Source organism: Xyrauchen texanus, chromosome 31, assembly GCF_025860055.1.
Source record: "Xyrauchen texanus isolate HMW12.3.18 chromosome 31, RBS_HiC_50CHRs, whole genome shotgun sequence".
NCBI lineage: Eukaryota > Metazoa > Chordata > Actinopteri > Cypriniformes > Catostomidae > Xyrauchen > Xyrauchen texanus.
Genome location: NC_068306.1, coordinates 3685631 through 3707476, shown reverse-complemented (window position 1 = coordinate 3707476; position 21846 = coordinate 3685631). Strand labels below are relative to the sequence as shown.

The 21846-nt window shown below is 42.8% G+C and overlaps 1 protein-coding gene and 1 pseudogene across 1 annotated transcript in view; one reads left to right on the top strand and one right to left on the bottom strand.

Moving 5' to 3' along the window:
- Nucleotides 1-16963, top strand: part of LOC127625046 (nuclear factor 7, brain-like) — a 256580-nt gene extending 239617 nt beyond the window's left edge. Inside the window, exons 8-14 of the mRNA XM_052100102.1 lie at nucleotides 10413-10505; nucleotides 10652-11205; nucleotides 12738-12837; nucleotides 12926-13146; nucleotides 13229-13379; nucleotides 14485-14511; nucleotides 14679-16963. Of these exons, the coding sequence (XP_051956062.1) occupies nucleotides 10413-10505; nucleotides 10652-11205; nucleotides 12738-12837; nucleotides 12926-13146; nucleotides 13229-13379; nucleotides 14485-14511; nucleotides 14679-15223 (1691 nt within the window). The 3' untranslated portion in view covers nucleotides 15224-16963. The remainder of the gene's footprint in view (nucleotides 1-10412; nucleotides 10506-10651; nucleotides 11206-12737; nucleotides 12838-12925; nucleotides 13147-13228; nucleotides 13380-14484; nucleotides 14512-14678) is intronic.
- The window catches only part of LOC127625049 (zinc finger protein 208-like), a 632925-nt pseudogene that overhangs the window by 451026 nt on the left and 160053 nt on the right, over nucleotides 1-21846 (bottom strand).

The following is a 21846-nucleotide window of genomic DNA, read 5'->3' as shown; positions in this document are numbered from 1 at the left end:
GTATTGATATAACTGAAGAGACAAGGGATTTTTGACCCTCACCCTTCATAACCGAAAAGTTAAACCGGGTGAAGAACATCGCCCACCTGGCCTGTCGAGGGTTCAACCTCTTGGCTGAGTGAAGGTACTCTAGGTTCTTATGGTCGGTGAAAACGACAAAAGGGAACCTAGAGCCCTCCAGCCAATGGCGCCATTCCTCCAGGGCTAGCTTGATGGCCAGCAGCTCTCTATTCCCGACGTCGTAGTTCTGTTCGGGGGAGGACAACTTATGGGAGTAGAACGCACAAGGGTACAGCTTAGCGGGAGTCCCGTGTGGTTGGGAGAGTACAGCTCCCACCCCTACCTCTGAGGCATCCACCTCTACCACGAACGGGAGAGTGGAATCGGGTTGCTGAAGAACTGGGGAGGTCGTGAAGGCCTCCTTTAGGGCCTGGAAGGCCTGTTGGGCGGGTGCGTTCCAGGTGAGGAACTTCGGGTTGCCTCGTGTAAGAGACGTGAGAGGTGCGGAGATCTTGCCAAAGTCTCTGATAAAACGCCGGTAATAGTTGGCGAAACCCAGGAACCGTTGGAGCTCCTTGAGCGTACTAGGCTCGGGCCAAGATAGGACTGCGGCAACCTTGTCGGTCTCCATCTCCATAGTTCCCGCAGACAGGACGTAGCCCAAGAAGGAGACGGAGGGGCGGTGAAAGGCACACTTCTCTGCCTTCACGAACAGGTCGTGTTCTCGCAGTCTCTGTAATACCTTCGAGACGTGAACGGTGTGTTCAGAGAGTGTGGCGGAGTAAATTAAAAGGTCGTCTATGTAGACGACGAGGAAGAGGTCTAGCATGTCCCGGAAGACGTCGTTCATGAATGACTGGAACACCAAGGGGGAGTTGGCGAGGCCGTACGGCATCACCAAGTACTCGTAGTGCCCCCTGGTGGTGATGAACGCAGTCTTCCACTCGTCTCCCTTGCGGATGCATACAAGGTTGTACACGCTCCTGAGGTCGAGCTTAGTAAAGATCTTAGCCTTACTGACCTGCTCGAGGGACGGTTGGATGAGAGGCAGGGGGTAGGTGAACTTCACCGTAGCCTTATTTAGGGCCCGGTAATCGATGCAGGGGCGAAGCCCGCCGTCCCTCTTGCCCACGAAAAAGAAGCTGGACGCCACCGGGGAGGTGGACGGCCGAATGATGCCTAGACTGAGCGCCTCGTCGATGTAGTCCTCCATGGCTTTGGTTTCGGTAGCGTTACGGGGTACACTCGGCTCTTAGGGAGTGGGGACCCCAGAAGGAGATCGATGTCCACACTATGTGGGGGAGACTAACCTGGGTCTTCTCGAACACATCAGCGTAGGAGGAGTACTCAGGAGGGATGGAGACAGGAGACTTCACTTCGGGGCTCTCTACGGAGGTGGAGAACACCGGAAGGGAAATACAATGTGACAAACAGTGGTCGGTCCAGCGCAACAGCTCCCCCGTGCGCCAGGAAATGTGGGGGTCATGAAGCGCCAACCAGGGGTGGCCCAAAACCACAGGGTCTCTAGGTGATTGCACAATAAAAAACTGGATGAGCTCAGTGTGAAACAAACCCACTTGGAGGGACAATGGCATGGTCCAAAAGGAAATAAGACCCGATCCGAGGGGTGCCCCATCTAGAGAGTTAACTCTGAGAGGTGGCACGACCGGACTGAGTGGGATGGATAGTTTCTGGACCAAGCCATCGTCTAAAAAATTCCCCGCTGCCCCGGAATCAACTAGGGCTGGGGTGGAAAAGGAGACATTGTTAAAACTCAACATTACTGGGAGGCAGACTTGTTTCTGGGTAATGTTGAGAATGACTGACGTTCTCACCTGGCTTTTGGAGCAGGAACGCTGGGGACCGGCCGGGCATGAGGTAATCCGGTGGCCCGGGGTGCCACAGTATAGGCAGCGGTTCTGTGTTAATCACCTAGTTCGTTCCGCCTGACTTAGGGGGGTGCGACCAAGTTGCATGGGTTCGGATTTGGAAGAGCACTCGGGAGAAACGAGTTTAGGCGAGTTGAGACCCGTAGCAGGCTCTTGGACGACAGAGGGGCTCCGTCAAGCACGGTCGCGAAGCAGGTTATCCACTGTGATGGAGAGCTGAATATAGTTCTCCAGCGACAGCGATTCTCCTCGACATGCCAATTCCATTTGGAGCTGGTCATTCAAACCCAGGCGGTATACAGTCAACAAAGCGGGGTCGCTCCACCCGCTACCCGCGGCAAGGGTGCGGAAATCAAGTGCGTAGGCAGCGGCTGTGCATGACGCCTGTTTCAAAAACACGAGGCGGCTGCCTACATCCCTACCAGCTGCCGGGTGATTAAAAACCACGGCAATCTGGTGACAAAACTGATCATATGATGTCAAAAGGGGGCTCTCGGCAGTCCACAATGCAGTGGCCCATTGCTGTGCCTTACCCGAGAGCAGTGAGATTAAAAAATGTACTCGCTCACTGTCAGTGCTTAAAAGGGGGTGATACGTCATATAAACAGTACATTGCATTAAAAAACCCTGACAAGCTTCCGACGAACCGTCAAACCGCTCAGGGGGTTGAAAGCTCGCGGCGCTGGGAAATGCGGTGGGAACATCAACGGGTACAGGGACAGACACAGGTAGAACAGGTTGAAACTGATCGGAAATGGTACGTACCGTGTGCAGTATTTCCTGTATTTGCTGTCCCTGAGCCGTGAGCGCTTGGTCGTGTTTCCCAACCGTAGATCCTTGGGCAGAAAGCGCCGTGAAAATCCGCTCTAGCGAGGTGCGGAGATCCTCAATGGATTCCATTGTGACTGTCTTCTGTAAGGTTGGTTATTCTGTAACCCGCACAAGAAGAGACAGTCACAACGTATAGTCAAACTGCGTTTATTGCAGGCAAAGCAAAAGTACAAATAGGGCAAATCCAGAAGAGAGTGGTCGAGGGGAGCGTAAGGTCGAAGCCGGGGAATCAGGATATGGCAACGGGGCAAATCTACAAAAGAGTGGTCGAGGAAAGCGTAAGGTCGAAGCCGGGGAAATCAGAATCAGTATAACAAGTAAGACAATCGAGTTGAATAGACAGGGGAGCTAGGGGATCACTAGAGCTGGCAAAGCGAAGGGGTAAACTAAACAATAACCAACAAGTGAGAAATGAAAGGGCTGTGTATATATAGGGGAAAACGAACAGTGCAGGTGAAGCTAATGATCTAGAGATTGGGACGAGTGTGGGTGAAACTAATACTCTGGTGATTGGGAGCGAGCGTGATAGCCAGAGGGGGGTGATTGGGAGCGAGCGTGTGAGCTTGAGGAAGCGGAGCGAACTAGAGGAGCGGGGTTCGTTACAGTAATAGGTTGCCAATAATCTAAATACAAGGAATCTTTGTTAGGTTTTGGGATTAAAGTGATCAAACCCTGCTTCGTGGACTCAATCAATTCACCTTTCTGTACAATCTTTAAACATTTCCAAAACAAACATTTTAATGTCTTCCCAAAGGTCCTATAGAGTTCAAACGGCAGTCCATCTGGACCTGGGCTTTTATTGAGGGGAGCTTTCTGAATAATCGCATCCAACTCTTCCAAAGTCAAATCCATCTCACAAGATGACTGATTTCCATCACTTATAATAGGTGTGAATGCTTGAACCCTCTCAAAAAAGCATCAGAAAACTGTGGATAAATGAAGAAGTATAGAGAAACAAAATTAGAAACTCTGGCTTCATCTGTGACCAAATTGCCCTCAATATATAGAGAAGATATTCTTTTAGCTTTCCCTCTTTTCTTTTCTAAATTAAAAAAACATGCAGAATTTTTCTCCCCGAATTCAAGCCACTTCACTCTGGATCTAATAAAAGCACCTTTAGTCTTTTCTGCATTTAGATTATTTAATTCTTCTTTTAGGTTGTGCAGTTCTACTTTATCATCTTCTTTTTTCTGTTGCTTTCCTAAAATTGTGTTCATTTCAATTAACATAGAAGTATACTTTAAATATTTTGCCTTTACCAATTGTTTACAAAATCGAAGACAATTTTCTACACTTGTATTTGAACATCTCCCAATTAGAAGATACTGAAACAGCAGATTTTGCTTTAAATTCTTCAATAATGTTCTTAATACCTAAACAATAAGAGTGATCCATAATAGAGAACAATATAGTTTCCAATAGCCAAGGTTTCTGTGACAACCAGTTCCAGAATCAGATGAAATAAGGTCGCTAAAAGTATGATCTGTGAGGGGAGCAGGACAAATAATACTAGACTTAATAAAAGGAGACATGAAGTCTGATATAAGACAGTAATCTATACGCGATTTTCTTGACATATCCGTACTAAACCAAGTATATGAATAATCACTGTCAACATGCATAAACCTGTAAGCATCCAATAGAGAAAGGTTTCTACAAAAAACATTACTAATAGTGTTACATCTGTTTGACTCTCGTTTTGGGGGAAATCTATCCAGACATGGTTCAGGAGCTCCATTAAAATCACCTCCATCTATTACTGCAGCAGAGGGAAATTTACATTTTAAATCAAGAAGCTATTTTGTGTATGATTATTAAAACCATAAACATTAACCAAGATAATGAAAAAATCCCCCAGAAGAATAACAACAATAATCCATCAGAAGAAGAAGAAGAAAAAGATTGAAGAATGGAGCCGCTAAAATTACAGTCAAATAAAATCAAAACTCCAGCGGTGTGATTAGACTAAAAAACACATTTCCTCCCCATTGATTGAGACTAAATGTTTCATTTTAAAAACAAGAATGTGTTTCTTTTCTGAGATAAAGCCTTGCGTTTATATAAATCACGGATCCCCCGTAAATTAAGAGACAAACAAGACAGTTTAACCGACAAAAGAAAACTCTCAAAACAAGTAATAATTCAATAACACTACAATAGTAACAAAACATATATTAAATGTAATACAGAATACAATAAAGTGCAAAACTTGAATCTTATCCATACCCCTCTTTAAAGGTTTATTTCTGTTATCTGCCCTCCTTTAGTTTACCTTAATATATTACAATGAACTTTTTGCCAATGTCAGTTCAATTCTCCCGCCAGTCAAATGTTCTTCAGTCAAAACAACAGTGAACATCACTGGCATAAAAGCGTTTAACCTCCAGTGTCTGTTAAAAGTCAGATATCGTCCACACAAATCTTCTTCCATCTACGATAGCAAATGGACCCTTAAAACAAGAACGGCGACCCTCTTTTTGGTCTTTCTCCACCAAAGGCCACAACTTGTTCCGGGCTTCCTTCGTCCTCTGCTTCAGGTCCTCTGAGATCCCAATCTTCTTCTGTTTGAGCACTTCTGATGTTTTGCATCAGTCCAGATGCGATGGCGGTGAGACCGAAAGAGGAACTGTACAATTATCCCGCGAGGGTGCGCAACATCAATCGAAGACTGCGAAACATCTGTTATACATGGGGACACATGTAGCCTGTGGGTTTGAGACGGTCTTTGTTTCTCTCTCTCATCTCGTTCCTTCACCGCTTTGGCTCGCTTTCACTTCCCCCGTGTTGCTACGGTACCTAATGTGGGTGGGAGTGGTTAGAAATTGAGAGCAGGCAGGTATATAGGCACCTGGGGTCCTCATGCCGGTAGTGATACATTGTAGCTAGCTGCCAATGGGTTGGAGTGCAGCAGTGTTCCGGAGTGCTGTTTATAGTGCAAGGTATGTCCAAACTATCTGTGTTGTATGATTATAATGGCTACTTGGGTTCAGTGCACTAAGTAGGTCTTATTGTCTTCCTGCTGGGTTAAGGTGTTGCGAGTGACTGCCAACAGCACTACTGTTTGTGTGTGTATGCTTCCGAAACATGTTGGAATGCCTAGATTGATGAACACAGAGGAGGTACATTTTAATCTGGCTGTGTTAGCGTATCCGCGCTTGTTTATTGTTTTGGTTGTAATGGGGCTGTGTTGTTATGTTCGCCAGCGTTTCGTGACCCTGGTGAAGTTGTGAAGCGCCGAAACACTGTCTACCCACGCAGTCATTAGACGGCAGGCAGGTATGTAATGGCTATGATTATTAGGTGTTTGGCGTGTGTGCGTGTGTTTAGTAGCTATATGTAATAGACTGACTGATTATGAATTTTAGGCACACAGAGCACTCACTGCGTCTCTTGTTTTTTTTATAGAGGCTACAGCCAATCCATTGTCGGCTGCTGTTCTCTTGAATATGTTTAAATGTGTATGAATGTGCAGGTGCTGTTTTTTTAGACACTTTCAGTAATGTTTATTTCTTTTTTTTTTTTTCTTTTTCTTTTCTCGCTAACCGGTGGGTTGTACGAGATTTGTGTTAGTGAACCAATTGTGACCACCGGCTAGCGATTTCTTCTTTTCTTATTTGTTGTTAGTTTCATCCCTCTCCCCCGTAATAGTCTTGGGGTGGATTGGGCCCATAGGATAGACTAGCGCACCAGGTTCTAGCCTAGTTTCCTTAGTGCTTCACCCATTTTGGAACCAATGTGTGCAGTGTAATGCTGTGATGTGTGCACCTTTTAGAAATGGCTCAAGGAGCATGATTGCTGTGATTGCGTAGGCTGAGTTTATAGTGTTGGTTCTACCGTAAGGGTGTGCCCTAGTTCACGTGTGGTATTGAAACCTAGGCCTGGGCAAGCTTGTAATCCGGTGGCCCACCCTCCTATGGCTTATCCCTATGTGATGTATGTTCGTGTTATTTATTGATAACCAAAAGCGACTCATTTTTAACTGAAACAAAAATAAAGATTGTATTTTTTTTACATTGTTAAATCAAACCTGTGCATGTTTTTTTTGGTTGCAGCATAGAGTCCCCTTGCTCTTACTAGTCCTGTTCAAGGGGTGGCGTAGTTAGTACTGCCATAGCCCTACGGGGGGCTACACACAGGTCTGATGAAAAACATTTTCTTTAAAAAAGTATTAGCACCTTGACATTCTCCCCATCTTCCTCCGGAATACCTGAAATCCTTAGATTCCATCACCTCTTGAAGACATCAAGATCATCTACTTGATCCCATAAGCGTTTGTCTTCTGCAGCCAATGTAGACAGATGAGAATCCATTTCATCAGATTTAACAACTGTATCCTCTGATTTTGTATTATTAGCAACAGTGTCAACCTTTGTACCGAGATCAGAGATGAGGACGGAATTTTTTGTTATTCACAAAACACAGTAACTTGAATGTATGAGGAGGGTAAACAGAGTAATGATCATCGCATTGAGAACAAAATAATCTTTAAATGGGAAGAAACATCAAGTTTTGAACAAACTTCAGAAAAAAGCCGAAAAAAAGCAACCGACGCCATCTTGAGGACGCCCCGGCTTCAGTGTTATTTTATTGTATTTTTTATACATGACAAAACATTAAAATAACAGGTAACGTCTTTCTATCCACCAAGAGTTGTTTGGCATGTAAAATGTTGAAGACTCCTGGAATAAACACACAGTGAAATGAGATCTGGATTAAATATATCAAATCTGTATTGTTGACAAACTGACAAATAACCATTAAAACACACCTGTGTGAAATCAGTTTAATATGATCACACTTAATACACACACACAACACAGCCAATAGGAATGAGTTTATACCTGTTACATATTCATGAGAAGAGAGGGGCGGGGCTATGACGTCACTGAATCTCAGGTAAAGTGAAACTGGTTTTAAAACAGGAAGTCTTTCAACGTTTTCTCTCTTCAAACGGCAGAATATTTCTTCAGATATTGTCAAACTTTAGTGATCACAGCTGATACTCACTCACAGGTAAGTGATAATAGAAATATAAGAGACATTTCCCTGAACAGGTTTCTAATGTTAGTGGTCTGATTCAGAGGAGTTTGTGTCACACTGGAATAAAGCTGCACAAAACCAGATTTAAACACCAGTTAAATACTCCAACTAGTTTACTGAATTAGTATCAGAATATCATTGAATCGGTTATAAATCAGAGTTTGATGTGTGCTGTCATGTTGTCAAATAACTTGAAGACGTCAGAAACAGGAAGTGTTTGAACTGCAGACAGAATGAACAAAGTCCAGTGAAAATGTTTCATCTTTTTTACTCCATTTAGTCTTTCATATATAGAAAGAGTCTTTCATGATGATGTTAAAGTGTTGTTGTAAAGATCTGTTTCTATGTTCTGTGGCTCCTGGAGATTTTGTATTTCAGTTCTTCGAGCACACAGGAGAGAGATGATGACAATAAACAGCAGTGCAATAGTTCAAATACTGTCAATGACTTTTATGAAGAGACTCACTGGAATATTTCACACCCAAAGATTCAATTATTATGTTTTATTCTCACTATCAGTGCTTGAACAATAAATATACTCACTTTAATATGAATGTTCATGATCTGAACATGAATGTCAGTGGTTGAATTGAATAATATTTGTTCTGTCAATAATAATAATTGTGTTTGTGAAGTGCTGCATTGTCTGAACTGTAAGAGGTTCTGTAGACTAGAGCTTCTGTACATGACTAGCATACTGCTAACTGCATACTGCATACTGCTAACTGCATACTGCTAACTGCATACTGCTAACTGCATACTGCTAACTGCACACTAAATACTGAAATCAGCTTTAAACTGCAACATTTATTACTTCTGATCACAGACACTTTTAACACTTGAACTTTTGACTTTCATCTTACATCGAGTCATTTAATAAAACTGGGGCCGTATTCACAAAGAATTTTAAGGCTAAAAGTAGCTCCTAACTGGCGAATTTAGGAGCAACTCCTAAAAATAATGGGCGTGTCACTCCTAACTTTAGGACTCCTAATTTTTTTCACTAAGAGTAATTCACGAAGCATTTTAGCCCTAAAAGTAGCACCTAAGTCTGGGACAGCTTAAAATAAGTCGAGAGGACTCCTAACTCATTAAGACCTATTCACAAAGGATCTTTTAAATGGCCGTGCGACGCAGTGTGTTGGAGACACTCAATGACACGGAGTTATTACAAAGATACCGCCTTAACCGTGAGGGAATGTTGTGGATCTTGTGAGGGATGCAATAACAGCGCCAACTAATCGCAACAACCCAATCAGTGCCGAATTGAAATGTTTGACAACACTTCGCTACCATGGCAACGGGGAAAATGCAGTTGTGCATTGCCGGATCAGTTGCACCCTCAAGGCCTGTTATACTGGTGTCTGACCCAATGAACTATACACCACCGATGCAATGTGGCTTAGGTGCTGATCCTCCTCCTTAACACATACATGGAAAGTGTCACCAACTCAAAAGCATTGCCTACATAACACTTAAAATCACACTTTAATGTAAGCATATTGTTTATGACATTTGTTTCATAATTCATTACATTCATGACAAGCAGGAAGTTTTTAGAATTACATGAAACAATAATGATATTATATATTTAATATTATAGGCCTACCTATTGCCATGTTTGCCCGTTTAAAGGCTGCAATCTCAACCCTCGACTGCGATTGTAGCGCATATACCACCGCCTCTCGCAGTCATCCGGGGTCCGCGACACAAGCGGGAATGCTGCATTGATTTGCAAACAAATCCTGTCCCATGTCTCACGCTTAGTTTTGCTTGATATCCCAGTGCCGAATTTTCCTTTTATTATGTTTTTTTTTTCCAGCACCAACTGGGCCAGCAGCAGTAACTGATCCTGTGTCCAGTTGGGCTTTCTTTTCCGTTTTGGCGAGTTCATAATCCACCGTCATTCAACTATTAGGCCCTACATTACTTCAATAGGAGCAATATTTCCTTGCTTTAAGTAGTCTATTTAGGCTAATAGGATGTCAATTAACCAAGCAAGTGTTAATGCAAGTGTCGTTTTTCATTATTAGGCAAGTGGCAGTTTTCATTAGGGTATTAGGCTACCTTGATTTAATTTAATTTAATTCACGACTTTTCTCTCTCTCTCTGCCTTTTTAGAATTACACTGGGGCCTGCACAAACATGTCATTATATATGCATTTCGATGACATTACTATTATTATTTTTTGTCGGACACAGACATATTTAGATGTCGTAATTCCATGATTTGTTGCGTCTGTGTTATGTTCCACATGATGGCCCTGTCATCTATCAACCAATCACCGTGATCATTGCGAGGAATCTCGTGCATGAGAATTGACGTCATCCATAGCAACGAAGACTCACTCTTAGTTTAGGAGTTGTCATTTTTCCTTACTAAGAGTAGGTCTGAAAGGCGTTGTGAATAACTTTTAAGTTATTCACAGTTATTCAAAACTTCTAGCTAAAATATTTTAGTGCGATTTAGGAGTACTCCTAGTGGTAAGATAAAATTATTTGTGAATACGGCCCCTGGAGATCTAGAATATATGAGAACTTACTCAGAAGTGAACTGAATGTCCTCTTGAGAAGTTCATCTTTAATATTTCACACACTTTGATCATGTTTCATGCTGTGAAATGAGATGTTGGAGTGTTGTGTCCTAAACAGGATTAAAGAGAGGAAGAGCAATGGCAGAATCTTCATCAACATCATCAAAACGAAAGCTAACCAGGAGAAACAGTTCAGAAGATTTACCTCCATGTAAGTCAATGAGAGAGAAAAATAATAAATGAGTGAATTAATGAAGCAAATAACATCAACAACAATAATAATGTCATGTGAAAAACCTAAACATCACATCAGATTAAATCTAAATACAATAATACTTCAATAATTTGTATTTTCAGACATGTCGTCCTCCAGTAGTGCACTAAATGAGGAGCTTCAGTGTTCAATCTGTCTGGATGTGTTCACTGATCCAGTCTCAACTCCATGTGGACACAACTTCTGCAAGACCTGCCTGAATGAATGCTGGAAAAACACTCAGAACTGCAGCTGTCCATTGTGTAAAGAAACATTCAGCAAAAGACCTGATCTGAAGATTAATACAACACTCAGAGAGCTCGTGCAACACTTTGAGAAGAAGTTTAATCTGGGTAAATCTGAAGTTCTCTGTGACATCTGTGATGAAAGAAAGCAGAAAGCCGTGAAGTCTTGTCTGATGTGTCAAAGCTCTTACTGTGAAACTCACCTGGAGCCTCATCGGAGAGTCCCACGGCTAAAGAAACACAAACTGATGGACGCTGTGGAGAATCTGGAGGATTACATATGCCAGAAACACGAGAGACCTCTGGAGCTGTTCTGCAGAGATGATCAGACGTGTGTGTGTTTGTTCTGCACTGAAGGAGACCACAAGACTCACAACACTGTTCCTATAGAGGACGAGAGTGCAGAGAAGAAGGCAAGAGTTACTAATATTCAATCAATACTTATTTTGATGACATCTTTTATAAATATAGATCAGGTGGGGTTTATTCAGGGCCGCAGCTCCGCCCCTGGCAGCGGCCCTATCGCTCCAGGCGGTCGGGGAGTTGCTTCCCTCCTCCCCTCGTGGACGGTGGTCTTCCCTCGACCCCTCCACGTCTCTGGGGACGGCAGGGCACTCCTCCGCCCCCGGCAGCGGCTCCCTCGCTCCAGGCGGTCGGGGAATCCAGTCCCCACTCGCCCTGCGGACGGCGGCCGCTCCCCGCGTCCGGGTGGTCGGGCTACTCCGTCACCTGGCAGATGGCAGCGGCGCTCCCCTGGGTGGACGGCAGTGTCGAGGACTCTGTGACGGGCATCCCTCCTCCTTCCTGGGTTTCAGCACCAATGTAAGGGGGTTAAGATGGGCAAGGAGGAGGCGAGAACCGGCTTGTCAATATAAATAATAATTTAATTAAACTCAAAACAAAAGCACAAACATAAAAACACACATGATGGACATGCCCATAATTCTCTCGAACCGTCGTCCCTCGCGCACCTGATCAGGACGATTGGGGACCGGGCGTGTGACATTCCAGTACCCTGTCCCCCTCCCTGTCCCCCCCATTCCCTGTCCCCCTCTGCTCCACAGTTATGTAGACTGATTGAAAAAGGTGGGCTAGGCCTACCCAAGATTTTGATTTATTATTATGCATTCGGTCTCAGATATTTGGCTCATTTGTCGCTTCCACCTGAGAGAGCCCCTCCCTAGTTTAGTATCGAACAGAAAGTTCTTGCACCTATTTTGCCATTGCAAAGCCTTTCTATTAAACTAAACGGAGAAGTTAAGTTACACCCGGTTATCTCGCATTTGCACACGGTGTGGACAAATGTGTCCTTTATGCTGGATGGATTGTGCAGGAGGTTACTACACTCAGTGACCTAATATGAGAGAGGGTGTTGAGATCTTTTGAAAACTTGGTTCAACATTTTAGGATTCCCAGATCTCCGGTCTTTAGGTATTTACAGCTGCGCCACCTGCTCTACTATTTTTGGGAGTAACATACAGGTGGGTAATCCTCAGTGGTTGGAGATCGTCTGGTGCACCCTCGTTTCGTGAGTGGTGTGTCGAGTTGGGCAGGGTGGTGGCGTTTGAAGAGATAGTGTGTAGAAGGCTGGGCAATATCAGGAATCAGGAAATGGGGCTCTATATGGTATAGTACGAGGGCTCTCAGAGAGGGGCAGTGGAGAGGGACTGGTGTCTCCAAAATTTTCTGTTTTATTGTCTATTTGTGTGTCTTTGTCAGTTGACTTTTGACCACAGGAGAGCTTGTTTGTGTCGGTTGGGGGGTTAATGTTCGTGGGGATAAAAGTTATGATTTCATGTGGTTTGATGTTGCATTTTCTGTTATGTCTGTGTGATTTGCTGCATGGAATCAATAAAAAGTGTTAATAACAAAAATCAGAAACATTTTGAAGATGGAAAAGCTGTGTTGAGTGATGAAATGTGTCTGTGTTGTTCTCTGTCTGTAGAATCAGCTGGTAAAGACACAGACAGACGTGCAGCAGATGATCCAGAACAGAATGAAGAAGATTCAAGACATCCAACACTCTGTAGAGATGAGAAAGTTCAGTCAAATTTAGGTTCAATCTTCTTTATAAATAAAGGTGCTGAATTAAATACATTTAAACTGTGACTTGATCTCATCAGAGAAACACAGAAGAGAAATCACACAGTGTTGAGGTGTTCACGACTCTGATCCGCTCCATTGAGAGATGTCAGACTGAAGTTGTTGAGATGTTGGAGGAGAAGCAGAAAGCAGCAGAGAAACAGGCTGAAGATCTCATTAAAGAGCTGGAGCAGGAGATCACTGAGCTAAAGAGGAGAAACTCTGAGCTGGAGCAGATCTCACACACTGAAGATCATCTTCATCTCCTACAGGTCAGTGTCCATCTCTCTCATCAATGAGAATGATTAGAAAACACTCCTCATGCTGATGGATTTCTCCTCTCTCCTGCTGTAGATTGACCCGTCCCTGTACAGCCCTAAAAACAGTAAGAACTGGACTGAGATCAGTATTGACACTCATGTGAGTGTGGACACTCTGAATACAGCTCTGACTCGACTCAAAGACACTCTACATGAGACTGTAGATCAAAAACTTGGTAAAACTGGTAAGTGTATAGTAGACCTGTCACGATTATTAAATAACCGTCTGATCACAGTTATTTCAGACAACCGCGATTATTGGGAATTCAAATTCCAATCATATTTTAATGCCCAAATAAGGGAATTTTAAGTGAATATACTGTATAAATGCCATGAACGGCACATTTGTGTGTCATTCAGTTGAACTCTGAGTCCGATCTTCACTGAGTCACACAGCGGACGTCAACCAGCTCCTGTCCTGAAGAGCGCGTGAAGCGATCAGATACACACACTGTCAGCAGAGACTCGTGAAAATATAAACGAACAAATATAAAGTTTGATAGTGAACACAAAGCGCACTTTCACTTTAAATGATGGTGTAATGGCAAATGTTCCTGGTTCACACACACTGTGTTAATGACGCACAGAGGCACAGAGGAGGAGACACACACTTACTCGATTTCTGTGGAGAGATCAAATGAAACGTATAAAATATGTTTGTTCAAAAAAAACAAGTGTAAACATAAAATTGACCAAAACTAAAGTTGTCCAAAACGACACATTATTTATCATGTCATTTGGAAGTTTTTAAAAAAGACTTAAAAGGAAATCAAAGTTTATTCATATTATATTATTTGATTTAAATCAATCAAATCACTTTATTGTCACTCAAACATAAACACAATTAATATACACATAATTACACAATATACAAATAATAATATACAATGTACAATATACAATGACAATAATATATATATATGCAGTGAGGTTGTGTAATGGTTGTATTTTATATTTATATATTTGAAGTTTTATACGGAAAAATACTTCTTATAATGTATGAATCACACATGCAGAACAAACACCTTAAAATATGACAATTAATCATCATAATAGATGAATGAATTAAAATAGTTTGTTTGACAATCATCAGCTGAATGTCATAATGGTGACAGCTCTAGTGTATAACAAACATAATGTCCAGATTTACTTGTGTCAGTAACTGTCTTGAGACCAGTTCAAATGACTTTCTGTGTTCATCAACAGCATGTTCATAGAGTTTCAGAAGCATTTCTCCTGTAATATTCCTGTAAACAATTGCTGATGTTTTCTTGTGATTTGTGTTGACAGTATTGAGGAGGATGCAGCAGTATGCAGGTACAGTGTGTGATCTTCACTGTTCTCTCATATACACTTACAATACTTTACATTTATATACTGACAGCTGACTTACTGCACTACACTTTCATTATACTCTGATTCAATATTACATCAATCAAAATGTTTGTATTCTGAAGTGATTGATATTCTCTGATCTCTCTCAGTGGATGTGACTCTGGATCCTGATACAGCTCATCCTAATCTCATCCTGTCTGATGATGGAAAACAAGTGAAACATGGAGACATTAGACAAAAACTCCCAGATAAACCAGAGAGATTTGATACATGTGCAATTGTCCTGGGAAAGAAGGGATTCAGTTCAGGCAGATTTTATTTTGAGGTGCAGGTGAAGGGAAAGACTGAGTGGGATTTAGGAGTGGTCAGAGAATCCATTAACAGGAAGGGAGAGATCACACCGACTCCAGTGAATGGATTCTGGACTGTGTGGTTGAGGAATGAGAATGAATATAAAGCCTGTGAAGATCCTTCTGTTTCTCTGTGTGTGAGAATGAAGCCACAGAAGGTTGGTGTGTTTGTGGATTATGAGGAGGGTCTGGTCTCCTTTTATGATGTGGAGTCCAGCTCTCATATCTACTCTTTCACTGGTCAGTCTTTCACTCAAACACTCTTTCCATATTTTTGCCCAAGTCTTAATGATGAAGGTAAAAACTCAACTCCACTGATCATCACACCTGTCAGTTACAATTAATGAATTTACACCCCATAAATATAAAAACTACATGAACATTAGATTTGTACATTTCTTAAAAGACAATATGAGGTATGGCTGCTAGGGAGATCTGGATGGTTGCTAGGGAGATCTGGATGGTTGCTAGGGAGATATGGATGGTTGCTAGTGTGTTCTGTGTGGTGTCATTTTTATATCACCAGAACTTGAATTTGAAAAAGCAATTCATGATGGAAATATTTTGTGTAAATTCACCTAAAATAAATTCAGGTTGTGTAATTTGAGTTTTTATTAGTCAAGTGGTGAAATTCAGGTGTAATTAAAATGTTTGATGTATTAATGTCATACAGAAAGTTTACACACAATAACAGAACAATGTCGACATTGTGTGAAATGTTCATTCAGATCCTTTTTCAGTGAAGTGAAACTTTTCATTCAGTTTTTATATTATTTGTATTAATTTTTTTTATCATTTTCGATTTGTTTTATTATTATTTGGGGGGTTAAAGTGTTAAGAACAGTTTCCATTCTGTAAGAGCTGAGCTAAGATGTGATGGATCAGAGGGACACGAAGCAGTGCTTAAATAGTTCAACTCTTGCAAAAGATCATCAACAGCCACACTAGGAACAAGATAAAGATGTTCTTCAGTAAGAGAGAGGCAACTTTGAGCTCAACATCAGAACTAGAATCACCGAGTCCTCTGTACTTCCATCATCTGAGGACTCAGTACCAACATTATCAATCTGGATACGGTCAGAATAATGACTTTCAACAGAAACATCTAAGCTTGATCCCTGATTCTCAAGTATTCCAGACTTTAAGTCATTTACTGAACAATCCTCATGATTTCTGCTTCTGTGAGTTCGAAACGAAACATAAATATTTGTTTTGTGTGAACACCCCTGAAACACACAAACAACTGTTTGGCTGTTTTGCAGGTGCTGTGCGATATGTTGAAAATAGTCTTTTAAATTCAAATGTTGATTGCAACTGCATAAGAGACATTTAAATATGGTCAGTTCAGCTTGGGAGGATGACTGATGACTCAATAGTGCATTGCAAGTCTTGCAGGTACATGGACAGTTGAAACAGATGCATGGATAGGAATGCTGTCTTCCATAATGTCTGTTCAAGCTTATAATGTTTAAGAAGCTCAGATCTTCATGAAACAGAAGAACAACAGTCTTTGCATTTCCACATTCATCAGAAGATTAGGAGGGAAAAACACCTTTTGCCACTTAATACAATTTACAAAATGCAGCATGTTATATTTGCATTTAATTGATAGAAACATTTAAGTTTGTTGTCCGTTATTATTATTTTTTATGTATTTTAGGAAATTATAGAACATTAAAAAAGTCCAACAAAATTCAGTTCCTACTTCAGCAGGAGAGCAATACTTTTAAAGCAAGTAGATATTCATTTCATTTGACTAGTTCATAGAGTATAAATCTTTCAAGAGGTTTCATTATTTGTTTCATAAATATTTTTCATTTATCAAGCAATGCTGGAAATATGCAAAACTCTGCAATGAAAAGCTGAAATAGGGAAATAAGTTTTTTAAAAACATAGTGATTAATTTCTTTGCAAGATAACAGCAGTCATTCTCTTTTAACATTAATATTTTACATTGATTTTTAAGGATATTTCAAACATTCAATTACTTACATTTTATTTATTGTTATTGTCAAATGAACTTCCATTACATTGGGTGAGTAACTTTGTTTGTTTTGTGTTTGTAATTCTTTATAAATAAATATAAACATACTAATGTGAAGTGCACGTGCAATTTGTCTAAAATCAGGAGACAACAGCAAACCTGTAAACACAAAAGATCAGATTTCACATGTAGTTTTTTGATGGGACAGTTTGTATAATTGTCACTGCAGATTTATTTATGAACTAGAGCTTATAGACAGAGTGATGTTATTGTACTATACTACATTATACTGACAGATCAATGGATATGAATTGTTCCTCTTCACTCATTTTCTAGTACTAATCATAAAAATGATGCATAAAATATATTTATATTACATAATATTTATATCACTATATTTACATTACAAAATGTTTCGCCAAAAACTTGCCCATGTTCATTTGAGCAGAATTAAATTTTCAATAGAATCAGAATAAATGTATAATGCAGCCAAGGACAAATGATGAGAAACAGACAGATTAGTTCACCTCTGGAATCTTCTAGACCAAGTCGTTCGTTCTTCTGTCACGTGACAGCTGTATAGTCTATGCCAGTGGTTGTGAACCGGTGGGTGGGGGGACACACTCCCGGGGAGCGCGAGTAGGCTACAATGGAAGGGAAAAAAAATGGGAAAAAAATTTTTTTGGGCACATTTTTTTTAGCACTAAACTACTGTCATAAAAAGTTATAGTTTTGTATATACATAACTCCTGAATAAAGATTAAAATGTGTTTGGACTGATTTAAAAAAAAAAAGTTTTGAACATATTTGATTGGTTTGTCGATAGTGAGCGCAAATGCAGGTGATAATCATAAGCGGTTTCATTAAGCGAGTCGTTCAAACGGCCGATTCATCAAGAATGAGACAGATGTTTGTGAATGGGTCATTGAATCTTTGACTCAACCGATTCGTTCACAACACTGAATCATTCAAAACACGATTGAGTATTGCTGTGAGATGCGCTATGCTAAATAAATAACAATTGTACAAAAGGCCCGGATGCCCTTAAATGTCCTGGACGATTTCGACCAATCACAGCGCACAAGGTTGCTATAGTGACATTCGTGCTGAGGCGAACTGTGAGGGAGAGAGAAGAGGCATCACAAATAACCACACACATACATACCCATATGTAAATCTACCAGCTCTTCAGTAAACAAGTGAAGCTTGAACCTGCTTAGTGTGTCTGTTCAACCAAGCGTCAGCTCATACAGTTCTGACCGACTGCCTGCTGCGTTTCACATCCATTTAAAATTAGTCTACAATTGAACCTCTCCATTTCAAATGGTCCTTCGAGCCGGATAGTGAATCACAGCAGAGAGATGACATCCCACTTTGAGCTAGATACTCCTGTTGTTCGACCTAGACGACAGATAAGGCTACCTGCACATCTAGCAGATTATCAAGTTACTGATTCAGCGAATATGAAGAGAGCATTACCTCTGTTTCCACCCACGGCTGAGAGCGTGTCACGATCATCTTCTCCAGAGAGCCAGTCACCGTATGCAGATGATCTACTACTATGTGATGAATGGCCAGATCGAGCAGAAGATGTGGCACCAGAGTATAATGAGCTCCGCCTCCAAGACCAGCAGCTATACGATATTAAATCTATGTGGTCTGAGATGAAAAGAGATAGCAATGAACTTCACAGACAGATCCTACCTAAGATATTGTCCACGCTGCGTGGGCTCCAGGCGGAGAATGTCACGTTAAAGCAGGAGATTCAGCAGATAGCCACAGGAAGAGGGAACCCTGGTCGACCAGTAGCGCCAGTTCCAGCCCCTCGCACCCATGTGCCACTGTCCGCCCATAGACAGAGAGGTTCTGCAGAGTATGCTGGAGGGAATTCTCCAGACCGATCTGCCCAGTGTGAGCAGCTGACAAAGCAGATGGGAGACTTCACGTTTTCACCCAGGTCAGAGCACCCGTATGCTGGAAGGAGTCACCCTGTCCCTCTCAGAGGTCCTACGCCCACTCAGCACAGCCTGTAACAGCTGTTCAGCATGACGACGAGACGCCTAGTGCCAGACGCAGCCGTCACCAAAGTGATAGAGACTTTTGCCAGACTCCATGCCCAGAGCTGACGCCTAGAGCAGAAATGCAGCATGTCTATGAGCAGGTATACCGAGGCCCTAAGCCTACCATCCCCAGTCTGACAGCAGCAGATCCCAGACAGTTTTCGAGATTACAGATGGCGCTAGAGAACCTTCTGCCAACGAATGCGAGTGAACGCTTTAAGTATCAGATCCTGACTGATCATTTAGAGCTAGAAGAGGCCCTACTAGTAGCAGATTCCTACTGTAACTCTGTGAGACCCTATACAGACACTATGCAAGCTCTTGTGAAAATGTATGGTCAACCCCACAAGCTGGTGCTGCGAAATATCGCTGAAGTACTAGAAGGTCCCAATCTCAAGCCAGGTGACGTTAAAGCATTCAAGTTCTTCGCCCTCCGTGTGCGCTCATTAGTGAGTATGTTGGAGCAATTGGGGTCTGAGGGAGCATCTGAATTAGAATGCGGCTCACACGTGTCCAGACTCCAAGGCAAGCTTCCCCACGAGCTTCAGATCAGCTTTAAGAGATATGTCCACCCATCTAGGATCACAGTCCCCACCCTCATCGACTTTGCAGACTGGTTAGAGTATGAGCTCCAGGTTCAACACGACACTGCCAAGACAGCTACTTATGCTCCACCCTTAACTATTAAGAAGCGAGAAGGTCGTTACAACCCCAAGCCTCCTGGGAGATCTACAAGTTTCCTGCTGGGTACAGAGAAGCCTGCTGCAGACAGTGAACACAGAGCGTCCGCTCCAGAGTCCCGGCCTAGCTCCGCCAGGTACCAAGAGAAGTTACGTGCCTACTGCCCTTATTGTGATAATGCCAGTCATTTCCTTAATGGATGCCACAACTTCAAAGAGTTAACTAAGGATCAGAAAGAGGCCTGGATTCGTAAGAATAATCGTTGTTGGAGATGCGGCCGCAATCATCACGCTTCCAGATACACACTGAAAGCCTTGTGCAAGACCTGTAACAGGAAACACCTCCTTATATTGCATGATCTAAACAAGAGAGCTGTGACTGCCAGAACAGTGCCCAATCCCCCAGAGAACTCCTGTTTTGTGAGTACCACGAAAGACATCCTGTTTGTTGACCGTTCTGTCAGTAGCCGTAGAGTTATGTTGAAAGTGAGTAAGGTGATCATCACGAATGGAGATATATCGTTAGAGACATATGCAGTGCTCGACGACGGGTCTGAGAGGACTATCCTCCTTCAAGCAGCCGCACAGCAGTTGAATCTCAGAGGACAGCCAGAAGACCTGATACTGAGAACAGTGAGACAGGATCAGCAGGTGCTTCATGGGGCGGCCGTTTCCTTCACAGTATCATCGGTGTCTCATCCCCACAAGAAATACCTCATCCAACATGCCTTTACAACTGAGAGACTAGGTCTTGCTGAACACACCTACTCGGTGGCTTCCTTAAAGAAGAGGTATCGACACCTAACTGGCCTCCCGTTGCAGCAGATGGATAAAGTGCAGCCGATGTTGCTGATTGGGTCAGATTGCCCACACCTCATCACGCCTGTTGAACCAGTCCGGTTAGGCCCACCAGGTGGACATGGAGCAGTCAAGGCCTGCTTGGGATGGACTCTTCAAGGTCCTATGCATGAGATTCGTCATGAGATTAACACGCACCAGTGCTTCTTTACCTCTGTCATCCCTAACGCAGATCTGTTTGCTCACGTAGAGAGATTATGGCAGATGGATGTGATTCCGTACAGCAGCGACAAGGTGGTGACGAGATCCAAGCTAGACCAAGAAGCTATTAGGCTCTTGCAGGAGAAGACCGTGAGAGTGGAGGTAGAGGGGACGATGCGGTATGCTACGCCACTGCTTCGGAGGCAGAGCATGCCACAGCTGACCATGGCCGAAGAAGCCATTCTCCCTCAGCTTAGGAGTGTTGAGAGGAGACTGCTTAAGAATCCAGATCAGGCTTCGGCCTACCAGGCTGAGATCACTAGGCTGAAGGAGGCAGGGTACATAGCCAAGCTGGAACCGAGAGAAGTTGCGAGCTCTACAGAGTCATGGTACATTCCCCACCATAAAGTGCAACATAATAACAAGAATCGGGTCGTCTATAACTGCTCCTTCCAATATGAAGGTCACAGCCTTAATGAGTTTCTTCTTCCAGGACCCACGCTAGGCTCATCACTGTTAGCAGTTCTGCTCCGCTTTCGAGAGCATCCGGTAGCCATAAGCAGTGATATTTGAGGTATGTTTCACCAGGTGAGACTGCTCCCTGATGACATGCCCTTACTCAGATTCCTGTGGCGTGACTTGAAGCCAGAACAACCCCCTGACGTGTACCAGTGGCAAGTCCTCCCCTTTGGTACCACATGCAGTCCCTGCTGTGCCACTTAAGCCCTTCAGAGGCACGTCATAGATCACAGCCAGTCTGGAGAACCAGTCAGAGAGGTAATTGAGAGATCATTCTATGTTGATAATTGTCTACATAGTCTTCACTCCCCCCGAGAGGCCCGAGACCTAGTTGATCAACTATGTTCTCTCTTATCCACCGGAGGCTTTGAGCTTCGACAATGGGCCAGCAATTGCCCGTCAGTGATTACTCAACTCCCTGCTGAATCGAGATCCAATACCTGCGACTTCTGGCTTAGTCAAGGCCAACAAGACGTCCATGAGTCTACGCTCGGATTACACTGGCATTGTCAGTATGACACCCTACATTACAAGCACCGAGCTAGCCGTTCCACTGTGACAATGCGCAGCATCTACCATGTACTGGCCAGCCAATATGACCCCCTCGGTTATATTGTCCCTTACACCACCAGGGCGAAGATATTGGTACAGCGATTATGGGATAAAAAGCGCGACTGGGATGATCCGCAGTTACCTGAGGAACTCCTTCATGGTTCGAGTGGGAG